Consider the following 14,519-nt stretch of genomic DNA (forward strand, 5'->3'; position numbering starts at 1 on the left):
TCCTTCAAAAAAAGCTAACCTTGGAGAGTTACACTTTAGTTTTCAAAGCAAAATACCTGATTTGTTTTCGAAAATAGATGGCCACAGAGGAGGCACCCAGCAGGCCTGCAAAAGCAGGTGCCGCACGAGGCATGCCTGGTGATGCCAGTGAGACGCAAAGAGGAGCGCAGGGAGGGCAGCAGCAGAACCATGACTGTTCTGCATCTTACTGCCCCTTGAAAAACTGCTCCAGCCAACAGCTAAAGCGAAGGCTAAAACCAGAGCTCCTCCTCTGACTAACCCGGGTCAACTTTAAAATGGCAAAAATTCGTGGATGGAGGGAACACAAGACATACGTGCTACTGTCTGTGATGGTTTTTAGGCAAGTATATTCCAGCTAACTTGCCCTGGAAAATCAGATATCCCTGATCATTCTGTAATTCAGGAGAAATATAGTCTGATATTACAGCATTAGCCTCACCCAGACTTCCACTCCCGGTGCTGAACTTCCCTTGTGAATGTCTCTAGAGGTTTTGGCAGAAAAGGAATAGGATCTGGCAACTAGGAGATTCAAAGGATGGCTTAGTCCAAGGACATCACCCAGATCGTTTGTGCTGATACCTCGGCTAGAAATCATTTACACATCGTCAGCAATGCTTCAGGAGAAATCCTTCCAGCTTTGCAGGGAAAGGCCTGGGCACCTGAGGGCTGGTTCACAGGAAGAGAAATGCACTAGAGCTTTTCTCGTTCATTAATGCATTTTGGTAGCAACCTGCGTGATTGCCCTATTTGTAAGGATCCCAGAAAAGGAGGTCAGCCTCAAATGCACACTCCTGCTCTTCAAGCTGAAAACTTCACATGCAGCTGAGGTGCAAATTCAAACTGGCCACGGTGAAGCTAATGCAGCTATTGCTAAATAAACTGTAATTATTCTCTGCAGCACACAAACAGCCACGGTGGTTTTAATTACCCAATAAAAGTATTTGAGGAATCGGGTACAGTTTTGAGAACCCCAAAGTGTCCTTCGAAAGGCACAGAGAGATCAAACACCAAGCCTGGGGTTGCCTGTGGGGTTCCTGCCATTCATGATGGGAATGGTGGATGCAGCTGAGACCACAACCTGACTGGATCCCTCCTCACTGCGTTACCTGACCAGCACACGCACTGGGAGAAACCCATCCAATTAATACAACACACCGCAGACCGTAATTGCTGAGAGAATTCTCTTCTGGAGGACAGTTCATTTAAACATGTTTTTAGCAGCAATATACTCTGAAGTCCCTTTAAAAGCAAAGGGATTGCTGCACACAGTTAAACAAGTGTCCAAGTGTGGTCCCAAGCTGTGACCTTTGATTCTTTCCCCAGCCTGGCTTGCATTCAGTTACAATAAAACTGTGTGCAGACTCTGGTTGATTTTAAATCCCAGTAAGATCCATAAAACTGACTGGAAAAAAAAAAAAAACCAACAACATTATAAGAAATCCCAGACCAACAAGTAACCTACTTATGGGGAAAGCTCAGCCTGCAGTGAAGCCTGAGATAAGATGTGGAAACACCGCTCTGGGAACACCAAGCATCAAGCTGTGGTTTTCTACCAGCTGTAAACAGCTTCCACCTCCAAACCTCATCCCATGTACGCCAACCTATTTAACTTTATACTTGTTATCTAGGTCAACTGCACTAGTCTAACAGCTGTGTTCCTGGAGTTAGGACCACCAGGGTTTCAAGATGCCCTGCTCAAATATATACCCACCATCAGTTAAAGCCACGTACCTATTTCCCTGATACATCCTCCTTTTGCACACTCCCAGTGTTTATGGTACGTGTAATAGCAGTGACTGTGCTACCACCCCAGCAACAGAAACATCTACCCCAACTTCGCCATATAAAAACCAGTGCTTGTGGGATGGTCTGGGCTGAGCCAGGAACTTCAGGCGGTTCAGTTAACATCCTATACTGGAAACTTGTTGCAATTTTTTCCGTAATATTTTTACACAGATAAAACACACAGTGTGTCATTAATTACCTAATGCCCTGTTGGCATGACAAATAGCGCAAACAAGAACAAGCAAAACTGGAGTCTTCTGGGTAATTTCCGACTGAATCCAGGAAGATTTAGGACATAAGACAGCAGAAAATAAACAGCAGAAGGATAGCTGAGGGGGATCATCTCATGCAAAGCCTAAAAGAACAGTGAAAACTTACCTAGACAGAGCTCTGCAATCTTTTACCTCTCTGCAAACGCCACAACTGGCTCCACACCGCCCTTCATACACTCGGAACGGCAACGGCTCCACGCTCCTTTACGTGCGGAGCAACGAGGTTTGTTTAACGCGAGTGTAAGTGCTTTTCACCAGGCTAAAACCACCACGCAAACAGAGGGAACAGGTTAGACTGTAAGGAAAATGAATAGCAAGCAGCACGGGATGTGTTTGGATAGAAATGTCGCCGCGCGCTCCTCCCTCCACCTGACACAAACAAGGCAGACCATGGAAGAGCACTGCCACCCGTGCACTGCTAAAGGCCAGCGGTTTGGTGTTCGTCAGCATCTCCTGTGTCACCAGCAACAGCGCAGAAATGGTAGAAAAGCTGCGAATCTTTGAGGACAGGATTTAAACACAGTTCTTCATCTCTTTTCAAGGTATACTGAGAGCTTGTCCTAACCAAGAGACGAAGGATTTAGGATTAGGTCCACAGGAGAAACACGCAAAGGACACCTATCAATGGCAGATGCATCTCGCAGACCACGTTAGGAGCACGTGCTATCAAAGTGGTAGCACGAGAGGTTCCCAAAGCTCCCAGAGAGGCAGGAAGATGAGCAAGCGCTAGTTAAGCGAACCAGGGAAGTGGCGTCAGGGAAAGGGACACCAGCACTGCCGTCTTTTGAAGCACTTGCAAACGCACGGAGTAGCGACCAACAAACTGGCCCCCAGTCTCCCTAGACTGGGACTTACACACCAGACACCTGTCTCCCCTCTACCTTTGCCCCCAACTTGTCTTACACTTTGGATGATCAGTTTAGTCTCTCTGCCTAGACCTCAGACTGATAGAGTTTCAGATGGTGCTTGTATGGTCCCTTGCCAGGCCCTCCTGGAGCCCCAGAGAGCTTGTCCATTATCCAAGGTTACTTCTGCCAAAACGAGCTTGTACACCACTGCAGAGTGGCATGTGCCTGCCTTGGAGCATCCCAGGAGCTGCTACTACCAGGAGTCTTGCTAAAGACAAAACATGAGCTCCTACACCACCACACAGCTATAACCTAGTGCTTCATCAACAGCAGAGATCCCAATATTAATTGGCCACAGCTTCAAGCAGACTTAGTGCCTCAACACTGCCTGTGGAAGCCAGGCACAAGCGCTGTGGAGGCTGTTAGCCGCAAGATCACCCTCTTTGTTACTATAATTGAGTCAGGTCCAGCATCAGCTCTGGAAGTCTGCTCTGCACTGCCCATTACCTCTGCTCAGCTCAGGTTCCCACCCAGGGCTTCCAACCAGATCACCAAGCCACACTAAAAATAACCAGCTCACAAAACCAGCTCTTGGCTCTAGTCACCCCACCCTCAAAGTACAGAGCCTAACTATACTGCCTTCTGCAAACAAAAGGAGAATTCACTCCTCCATCTATTTATAAGCTGCTTATTCACAGCTTGCAAGCACAGATTCTTTTCAGATGAGGAGCTCAGGGGAAGAGATTATGCTTTTTCTGGTTCCATGTTGCACACAGCCCAGCACCCAACCTGGCCATTCGTTCACCCTCTGAGGTTTTTCTCTTTCAGCTCTCACACCTTGTCTTGTGGCTCTCTTGCCCGCCGACATGCGGAGCGTGATGCAATCCTACTCCCGTGCCACGCTGAGAGCGCAGGTTGGCTGGTACAGTCAGGCACGCGCAAGGCGTATTCTGGTTCAACCAGTGCAATGCATCTTTATATTAATATAAAATGTTTATATCTTCTTTACTCCACTTCTGACTCATAGCATATCTGAAGGACGAAAGGCATCACTGGACACCTTGTCTAGGCAAGCGTTCCCAGCTCTTGGCTACGCTTGAAGAGCAGCAATAATGAGAACAACAGTGGAAAAATGTCTGGCTAAAGACCAGGTTAAAAGTCTCCCTGTCTTGTTGCCCAGCTCCACGCAACTGCCTTACTTGAGTAAGAGCTCCTGCTGCTGCTGCCTGGCTCCTGACAGCTTCTCCAGGCTGATGATGGAAGTGTCAGAGAAGTCTTCGAAATCCACCACAAAATAAGCAATGCATTAGTCCACCTTCCACAACAGGCTACAAGCCCCACGTTGGTTGATCAATACACAAGATATCCAGAAGCCAAAGATACACCTGCTAGCCATCCCTAAGTAACTTATGAAAAAGACTGAGTTTATTAAAGATTTCCTGTCCAAAAGTGAAAAAATAAGTATTAGTAATATTGAAGCAACGGATGTCTCCATGACATTTGTCCACACTTACAGACAGGAATTTCAGCTAGGCTAACAGCTCTGCATGTCAATCCCCAGAAAGACTGGGACAACAAAACTTGGAAGCTTTCAGCTAACAGCCCTGGAGAAGCCCTGAGCCTTCAGCGCAGCAGATGGTGTGACAGCAAACGTGCTGGCTTTAAACCCAGCCAGCTCCCCCAGCAATGAATCAGTGGCAATGCCGCCTTCAGCAGTCCACCTGCACCTTTGGGTGGCCAGCCTGTGCTGAAGCTATTATTATAGCACCTCAAGAAATGCCACGAAGATACTGGCTCGTCAGTACCACACTCACACCTACTCTAGGCCAAATTCAGCCTGATCTTCCTGGAGGGGGGAGAGTGGTGTGTGACCAGCTGAGCTCACCGCATCCCCTTAGCCAACTCCCTGCACTGGGCTGCGTGTAGGATGCATGGTCTGGTAACAGAGCTCCTCCTTTCCATGTCAGGAAAAGGCTGAGATCCAGAAGGACTGCTTGGAGAAGTCTCTTTCCCTTTGTGGATAAGCGGCTGGATGGGCAAGGCTATCTTTTTACAGCGGTACTTGGTGGAGAAAGGAGTATGGAGACTTTTGGTCAGCTCACACTGGGAACAGAGAGCGAGTAGAGCTGCTGGTCAAAGCCACTGCTGTGGTGCTACAGCATCTCTCAGGATGGGACCATCCAGGAGGAACTCCCAGAGGCTGTCCAGAAAAAACAAATAGCTGTACCACAACACATCTCTCCTGCACGACCACATCTCTGATGGGATGGAGTTCAATTGCTGCAGGAAAGGAGCTGTACCACTGGCTTAGCAAATCCTCGCAAAGCCTGGGTCAGACCTGAGCAGCAATGAGATCCCCCTGCTCTGTGTCATGAAGGACCCCAAAGGGCATTTTGGCTCTCCAGGAGGGCAGAGCAGGGAAACATGCCAAACCCAAGCCCAAGGGAAAAGTTTCATTACTAAAGAAAGACTAAAGCAAGTCTTGTTTGCTATGTGCTCCTGAAAGGTATTTGGCAGATAACATCTGACTGCACAGAGCACAGGCCTGCTTCCTTGCCTATTTTAGCATACTATCTCTAACCTGCAGTCAAGCACTTTCAGATGGGTTTGTCCATCTCTATTCTTACCACCTCCTGGTATTCTTTTTGCCACGTGAGGCCACAAACTAGCAAGAAAGTCAGCCGCGAGAGTTGGCATCCCCTGTAAAAGCAGCAAGTCAGTCTCTTGCTTGTTTAATCCCAAGGTGAGGGTAGAGCTGGGCTTGTCCTCTTTGTGCCTTTTAAGAAAAATCATGGTTTTTACCTTAAGCTCTGCACTTCTGGTTAGCATATTTTAACTAACTGGAGCTAAGAGTCAAGAAAACTCATGCTCTTACAATTTTTGCCTCTATTTATGGGCAATTCTTGCACGTTTTTACAGTTACCTGTTCACAGCTGGCCTCACAATTTCTGACTAAGAAGTCTTGGCAGTCACGACTCTCTGCTTGATCAGGCTTTCGCACAACAAGAGAGAAGAAAAACAGCTAAAACAATGGGACATGTGATTAACACAAGAGCCAAAACGTGGCTCAGAAGGATAAAGCCATTTGACTTGCTCTTGTAAGTAATTTGATTTCAAGTATGGGGGAGTGTGTGTGGAATTAAAGACTATTAAGCATTGATCAAGATTTCACAGTTCAAAGTTCAGAAAAGCAATACAACAGACCCACTCAGTGCACGGACACAACCAGTCTTGTTCCATTTTCACACATCACAGTCAAAAAATCTAATACAGGACCCCCATACAGAGCCACTCCATGCTAGTTTAGTAGGCCAGCTACAATATTTTGTCCCTGCCCTGCTTTGATCCTATCTGCTAAGAAAACCTTTGAAAATCATAACCATAGGAGCCTTTACAGGGTTAGCAGAGCTCAGAACCTTCAATATCTGCACACCAGTTTGGAGCAAAGGAGCAAGTGCAGAGCCATGGAGGATCTAAAACCAACAGCGCCTTCACAGCGTTCTCTGGCCAAGTGACAGAGCTTTTTCCCCATTTAAAAGAACGCTGGAACAGGGAAGAGTGGAATTCTTTAACCCACTGCCCCAAGTTACATGACAAGTAGGCATCTCCTCAATTAAAATACTGCATGGGTTTTACTTTCTGCAACTGCTCCACAGGCTAAAAGAGGACTAAATTTATCTCACTATATTCATTTACGCTCCTCAGACCGGACAGAGCCACGTATATTCGATCCATAGCATACACTCTCTATTCATACTGTCAGGCAACAAATATAACCTGAATTAAACAGAAAACACGCTACAGAGCCTCGGCATGTGCTCAAACATCGTGCAATCAAAGAATCGTGTGCGTCTCCCCCACCCCTGCCCTTGCTAAGGCAATCCAAGCGGTAAGTTAGCCTTAGGGGCTCTGTCAGATCAGGTTTCAAAGTTGATCATTTCCCTGCACAAAAACACAGGCTTAGCTTGAAACCAAACCAAAACATAAAAAGCACGCAAGTTCTCCCCATTCTCCTAGGACTCTGAAGCTGCTGTGTGTTCCTTAAAATAAGTAAATAAATAAACCCCCCAAAACACAACAATCCACGTTATCTGTGCTTCTCGCGTCGTGTCAGAATGAAAAGGCATTAATTCTGCACTAATTCTACCCCAAATTGCATCAGGCGTACGTCACTAGTTCAGCAAGAGAAGTGTGTTTGCAGAGCCTGCCAGAGCTGCTGAGGAGCCACAGCGAGCAGGGAAAAGAAACGGTTACACAGCCTGTCCCCACGCTCCCCTCTCACTCAGCACCAAAACGCCCACCCATCTCCCAGTGACAGGTAGCAACTTGCACTGTCATCCACTCGCTGAATTTTCAAAGAGAAATGTTGTTCTTTTCCCTGGTGTTAGGGTGAGATACTCCGCAAGCTATTTTGTTATCTTCTCTCCGTTCCCTCCCTTAAAACCTCCCAGCTTGCAATGGCAACGGAGAGTTTAACCAGAGCTGCACAGAGCCACTCCACGCCACCCTACGCCCTCGTCTGCACCCACACGCCAGCACTTATCTCATACTCAGGCTGGAACCTCCTGGGTGGGAGGGCTGTCTTTCTACCTTGCTGTTTGCACAGCACATAGCACAGAGGCCTTCACACGCTGATAGGCTTCAGGTGTTTTAACAGTGCAACCGGGAGTTGTGCAATGGCCTGGGGATTTCAAACAGCTGGCCTCTCTCAGGCCCCACTTCTCATACCCATTCTGCAAACGGGCAGTGAATATTTGTTTATGCAAACCACACCAATGTGCCAGGAGATCAGAGCTTGCTTCAGCCAGAAAGCATTCCTCACAGCTAAGGTCCTTGGAAATCCCCTAGCATAAGGAGTGCCTTGGGAAATCACACAGCGATAGTGCCCTGGACCTGAACATTCATCACTGGCATCATCAAGTAAGGCTTGTGTTGTAGCGGTGGACAAAATATCCAGCCCTCTCTTCACTACAGAAGTCAAGTCTGATTTGGCTTGGAAAAGGAACTTTAACCATCTAAGTGAATCCACCCAGACTGGGGAAGAAGCAGTCAGAGTAAAATCCGTTACACTTTTCACCTTTGCTGTTTTCAACAAAGGTCCTCGCTACACGAAGCTGCTCTCTTGCCTGCACCAATGATGGGTCATCTCACAGAGACTCCCAGTGCCTGTTTTTTGCTCCTCTCCATCTCCTCTTCCCCCACTCTTGGGGCTTACCTGTAGTCGTGGGTGAGGGTGACACAAGACTCCTCCTTCCTCAGTCTGGCCAGGAGCGCTCCACCCTCCAGCTGCAGCCTGACCAGCCGTGTGTCTTCAAGAACGTTCTTCATCAACTGCCTGTAATTCCTCAGCAGCACAGCTGCCTCCTGGAGGGATCACAAGAGTGAGATGAGCACTTACAGCAGCCGACAGGCAATGAGGGAGTAGGCAAAAACCAGCACCCAACCCAAAACGCAGACAAACCACATCTCACCTTGGCCCACCCTAGGAAAGGGAAGGTTGGTCCCCACAGCTGTTTCTCTCAAGCCTGCCAAGTCCAAAGTGGCTAAAATTCACCAGGCTAAAACTGAAACCCAGTTCCTATCGTTGTCCATAGTTCACTTGCTGGGCATAGAAAGAATAAGCTTTCCAACCTCATTTTCTACTCACAGTTAGCTCCTACTGCACTTGGAGCCTGCACCTGCACGGCTCCAAGCTGTGGGACAAGATGCACATGAAGGGTTTGGGGATATACATGTGTATGCAGGAAGGCCCAGAGAAGCCACCATTTTATCTTCCATTGTTTTACTGCTGGGACACTCAATGCAGAGCTGGCAGCAATTTCCTACTCTGTCAGGGGTACAGCAGCTTCTCAGGAGTAGGGGATATAACATGTTTGCAACAACACTGGCTCGGCCTTTGTACCTTTCTCCTCTTGCCCGCTTCCAAAATTCTGTTCTGGAGGCAGCAAAGCTGGAACCTCAGCACAGCCTTGGCCTTGTGAACACCATCTATGTTGTCACCTAACTTTACTCCAGGCCATACAAGCCAACCTGGTGTGGCACAGCCCGAGGCAGCTGCTCAGTACTAGAAACAGCAAAGCTAGTACCAGCTAGAGCTGTGGAGCTGCTAAGAATGCACCCCAGTGATGGAGCAAGCACCCAGCAGCAACGAGCACTGCTGAAGAGGAGATCTCCTGGAGAATGTTGAGGGATCAGAGAACCAGCTTCTACAGCTGGTGGAGCACCTATGACTTCATTTGGATTAGCTTCTACTAGTCCCGCTGTCCTGACAGCTCCACAGTGACACACAGCACTCAGAATACCCTGCTACTACAGGGCAGTAGCAAATCCAAAGCTACATATATCCAGCCTCCTGCTCTCTTCTGTCCCAGGCCCGTCCCTGACACGAGGCGAGGGACACACTTACCTCAGCTCTTTCTGGTAATTTTCCAGATTCCACTTTATGAATGGCTCCCTGGAGAAAGGCACAAGCACCTTGACATCCTTGTAGCAAATGTTCCAGCTTCTACAAGAAGAAAGGACCAAGGCAGAGATTACTGTCATGGCTTACAAGCAAGCAGTCTTTTCAGTTTGCAGAAGGTTAAAGTACAGAAATCAAGAGAGGATCAAACACATTAACCCAGGGGTTCAATTATACCATTCGGTGAGGCTGTGTCAGCAAAGAGAGACCCATCAGAGGCTTCAGATGCATCACTCTATACCAGGGCCTCTATGCAGACCTTATAAACTTGCATACTCATGGCTTGGATGGGCCACACTTGAGAGAAAAAAAAAAATCTTGGAATTTCTCTACTTTAAATCGCTTGTCTTTATAGTAAAAGTAGTGTAAATTACAGATTAGGAAACTAGGAAGCTTCCACAGTTAAGCACCTTAAAACTACTGACAAATCTGAAATCCCTCCTCTCTTCGGGGGGGAGGGAAGGGGAAAAAAACCCCAAACAAACCCACAAACATTTCACAGGGGTTCATAAGTCAGTACTTTTCTAAAAAGTCAGTGATATAAAGCCTAAATAGTCTCCGATGCCACCCTCTAGCCACTGAAATCACAGAAGGGAGAAGGAGCTATTCCAAAACAAGCATGCTCAAAACAAAACAAAAAAGGAAAAGCAGCTGTTTGAATCTTTACTGAATTGAACTCCCTCCCTGGAGCGCTGGAACAGCCCCAGCAGTGACAGACCAGCAGGCAGGATGCAGGTGAGATCACCCAGACAGGAAATAAAGGCTGTTTGCCACAGAACTGCAGATCTACGGGGGCTGAGCACGTGGGTCATTTTCACACGCAGTACATCGTATAAATAGGCGATCCAGGCAGATTGATTCCTACACTAACTCCCTTTGGTAACATTTTGCATGTTAAGATGCAAGACACGAACAAGAAGTAGCCTGATGTCATGCTCCTCCCCTTCAAGGATGACCCTTCTGCGTGCACAGAGCACCTCAGCTCTCAAACTTTTCTCCGCTCTGTCCAGAACTAACCATAACCTCTTGCAAAGCTTCTCTGCTTCCTCACTGCCAAACAAACCTCAAATTCAACCACCAAGATTAATCTTCTCTACTTCTACTGCATCAGTATGGGTTCATACCAGTACTTCTAGATGCAAGTTTAAAAAAAATGGGGTTCTAAAATAAGTTGGAAAAGATAAATAAACATTTGGCACGTGCCAAGCCTAACTGCTGAAGCTTGCCGCCAGCAACACAGTGGTATCATCAATGACATCTTAACCTGCTTCAAACGGTGCCCTGTGTGCCACGCAGCACGCTGGCAGCGAGGTCACAGCCAAAAGACCACTGGATACTTTGGAAGCAGAGGTGATGGTTCTGTCATCTACCAGGGTGAGTAAGTCAAATGCAACGTGAAGACAGCCAATTTCTGTGCAGATTTACAGAGATTTAATCCCTTCGAGCCTCAGTGTGCCAAAGCATGTCTCAATACAGCTCTTAAAGATTCACCAAGCACATGATCCACAGGACCCACGCTCCCTCCACAGCACGAGTGTACACAGAGCTGGGTATTGGTGCCACAGAGGCTACTTTTGCAGCCTTCTGGCAGCCTGCATGGCCAGCAACACCCGCAGTCCTGCCATGGATCATCAGTGTGTGCTGCATTGGTGGCTGCAGCCCCCTTTGCCAGGGCTGCTTTCTTTATAAACGGTGTCTGGGCGCTGCAGTTTCAGCCCCTCTACCCCTGAGGCCCTGGGTCAGCTCAAACATTTCCCCAGGGGGGTCAGCCTCCCTGCACCTTGGGCTTGCTCTAGGCCGCACCTGGGTCTGGTTCACTGCAGATCTCTGGATCCTCGACTCTTCTGGAGAAAAGCACAAAGGTCAAACAGTGTCACGGTACTGAGGCATGCCCAAAGCAGCCAAACAACAGGGAGAAGGAACTGATTGCTGGTACCACCTGCTTGTCTTGGTCCTGAGACTCACTGAACACAGAATCTGCATGTTACTTTTATTTCCTTGCCCCACGCAGCCAGCTCTCAGAGGAATACAATGCTCCCCTGGGCCGAATCTTCTCTGTATTTTCAGTTTAGATGCTTTCTAAAGAGTTCAAATTTGATGACAACTTTGGTAAGTAAGCGAGTTATATCTAAAGGAAGAAGAAGATGTTCCTAGAAGTATTTGAACTGATTATCAGGAACTTGCAAGCTTCACTCCTGCCAGGGTTGCAGTTTTTACTAAGGAGCTCTTAGCCTGGTCTGGGGAACCTGCTCCAAACCAAGAGGATCGAACTATTTTTATTATGCTCGAGTTCTGGATCGTTAGTTCAAAGGCAACAGGATAGTAACATCTTCTCCTGAGATTAGCACAAGAAGTGTCCACCCTTAAGCCTCAGAGTATAACCGAAGAGAAGTGCCACTATCACAACAAAACAGGGTTCTGTTTCTTCCTTCCCTTCAAAATACAGTCAAATCTGAATTAATGCAGTTCAAGCAGATGAGTTAAAAACAATTCTAGTTCCTGCAGTCATGCCAATAGGTCACAGCATGAATCCATTAAATGAAGACAGTATTAGTATTCTTCTGGTAACAGATTCATTTGCATACATAGCTGTTACAGGAACCATTGTCTTTTTAATGCTTGAAGGTTCAGCTGTTGACAAGCTCCTCTTGCTTCAGCTCCGTTACCATGCCATCTCTTCTCCAAGAACACAAGACATCCTACTCACCATGCGGAAACTTAACCAGTCCCGGTGGCAATAAGGGAAGGTCCCATCCAGTTCCAGAGGCAGCTGCGAGCTGTCTATGTGCTTATGGAGGGATTTCATGGAGGTGAGAAGTTCAAACTGCACAGGAACAGAAGAAATAAAAGCACATTTGTGTTAGAGTGTGAGTATTGGAGGAGGAGGGGAAGGTTAACAAAAGACAGCATCCTTTATTTCTTTATTTATCTTGCATAGAAACAAGGCACACAGCATATATCTGCAATAAAACTACAGTATGAAGGGGAAAAAAAAAATCAGTTCAATCTTAGAGCACCTTGCTGTACAGCGTAGTGGGCGAACCTGGAGGGAATGCAGGCCACAACACGCTGTTTCACCAAGCAGAACACCTGTGATGGAGGTCTGGCAGCAGCCAGCCTTCCCTGGAGCCAGTACCTCCTAGGATAACAGAGCAACTCCCTGGTACGTTCCCACGTGGTGCTGCGCTTTGCATTTGTTTGGAGAGTCTGAGAGGTTAAATCCAGCCCCCAGCTTCCCCATCTCACTTCCTGGAAAAACAGCCTAAGAGAGCAGCCTCTGCCCTACCCTCGACTCTTCCCTCATCACAGCAGCTGTTTGCTCCAAGGGTTTCCTGGATCTTGACACAGATACTTTGCCTTCTGCAAGTCTGTAGGACCTCACAGCATTTTTATGCTGGCCAGAGAAACAGACAAGTGCTTCTGCAGGTATGTGGAAGCCAGCCCAGACACCAGGACCTCAGGTGCAGACATTTAACCCCCCCACACACACTGTGAAGTTTCCACCTCCTTACAAAATAGCAATGATGCTTCCAATTCCTCCCGCATGCTTGGCTCTTTATTAGCCTTTGCTCTGTTCCCTCCTACGCACTTCAGATTTGTTCAGTGTGTTTAATGTCTTCTGTAGCTCTCCCTGCATGCACAGGCCTGCAGCCCCCTTTCTCACTTCAAATTCTTTAATGGGGCAGTGAGGAAATGGACCAATAGCATTTGTTATCCTTTAGCCTTTCGGGGCAGCACACCACACACAGAGCAAACCTGCTGCTATTCACAACGTCTGCGTCCACAGGAGCCAAAAGGGAGGTCCTGGCCTGCTCTGAAGCCTACAGGGTTTCTGCAGGCACAGAATTTCAGTCCACTCTTGTAGCGTGTAACAGTCGTAGAGCAGAGGGAGATGACTAAGATGCAGTCTGATGCTCTGTTCACTCACCACAGAGTGGCTGAGAGCCTGCATTTCTTACACAGCTATGGAATACCAAGGCAGGTTTACTTCTAGTGGGGGTGTTCAGTGATGTTGTGATGACTTTTCCTCCTCCATTAGCACCTCCTGTTAGTCTTCCCAGACATTTCAGCTGCAAAGGGAACCTCACACACATACATATCTCCTTCCCTCTCTTGCAGAAGACTCTCAGCCACTGACAGCAGCAGCTATAAGGAGAGGAAACATGAGATATGCAAAATCCAGGAAAGCAACAAGCACCTTCAAAGGATGGAATTCAGAATTTAGCCTAACGTGATCTCTTCCTGACCAAGGATTTCCCCCCTTGTTAACGGAACATGAAAAGCATCTCTATTACTGTTAATTGTGCAGGGCTCCTCCATACAGCTATCCATGTTTCCAACAAATCCCCCGTGTCTTGAGGGCCCCAGCAGACTGACATAATTATGGTGCAGATGCCACTGATGGACTCAGCAATAAACACAGCATGACAGAAATGTTCAGCTCACATAAACTTTACAACCCCATAAATACCACACTCGTAAGAGACCACAACCATAAAACACAGAGAACAACTACAGAAATTTCATGTGAGAATAAACATACATCAGCGGACAGGGAACTTGCTGTTCAGAGTTAAATAGAGGATATCAAGAGCTCCCCAGCAACCCCTGCATGAATGGTTCTGTTACCTGTCCTGCTGGGGGCTTCTCCATCCGAAAAGTCAGATCTCTTTCGACCAAAAGCAGTACTCCATGAATACAATGAGGATCCATGTCCTGCAACAGAACAGAGCACAAATCCATTACCGATCTGCCTGGGATGCTAAGGAGAATGTACCATGCCAGCTTCGTACAAGAGATTGCAATTTATCCTTCAAAGGTATTTCCGAAGCCTGGAAGGCGAAGGCAGTCACCAGGTATGGGGAAGACCACTCCACAGAGCACCAGGGCTATGTCCTTAAGGTAGTTTGCTTCAGATCAACTAGTCCTGCAGTAGTTAAGGAAGCAATGAAAGAGGTCAGGTCTTGGCTGTACTAATAAAACCTCTGCAGAAGGAAATGTGTCAGGCCTGGTGGGGGGAAGAACTACATTCAACATCCAAGTTTTTTCTTGATAACTTCCCTGGTCACTTCTCCTAACCGAGAGGAAGGGTTTTTTCCCCCCAGTGCCAAAAACGTCATCTTGTCTTTACTT

General features: G+C 47.4%; 1 protein-coding gene across 3 annotated transcripts in view; it reads right to left on the reverse strand.

Moving 5' to 3' along the window:
• The window catches only part of PLEKHG4 (pleckstrin homology and RhoGEF domain containing G4), a 90,252-nt gene that overhangs the window by 35,331 nt on the left and 40,402 nt on the right, over nt 1-14,519 (reverse strand). For all 3 annotated transcript variants that reach the window (XM_068411162.1, XM_068411163.1, XM_068411161.1), the window contains exons 7-10: nt 14,016-14,102; nt 12,094-12,210; nt 9,333-9,431; nt 8,142-8,290 (exon numbers count right to left, since the gene is read on the reverse strand). In XM_068411162.1, the coding sequence (XP_068267263.1) occupies nt 8,142-8,290; nt 9,333-9,431; nt 12,094-12,210; nt 14,016-14,102 (452 nt within the window). The remainder of the gene's footprint in view (nt 1-8,141; nt 8,291-9,332; nt 9,432-12,093; nt 12,211-14,015; nt 14,103-14,519) is intronic.

The sequence above is a fragment of the Nyctibius grandis genome, chromosome 12 (genome assembly GCF_013368605.1).
Source record: "Nyctibius grandis isolate bNycGra1 chromosome 12, bNycGra1.pri, whole genome shotgun sequence".
NCBI classification, from domain to species: Eukaryota; Metazoa; Chordata; class Aves; order Nyctibiiformes; family Nyctibiidae; genus Nyctibius; species Nyctibius grandis.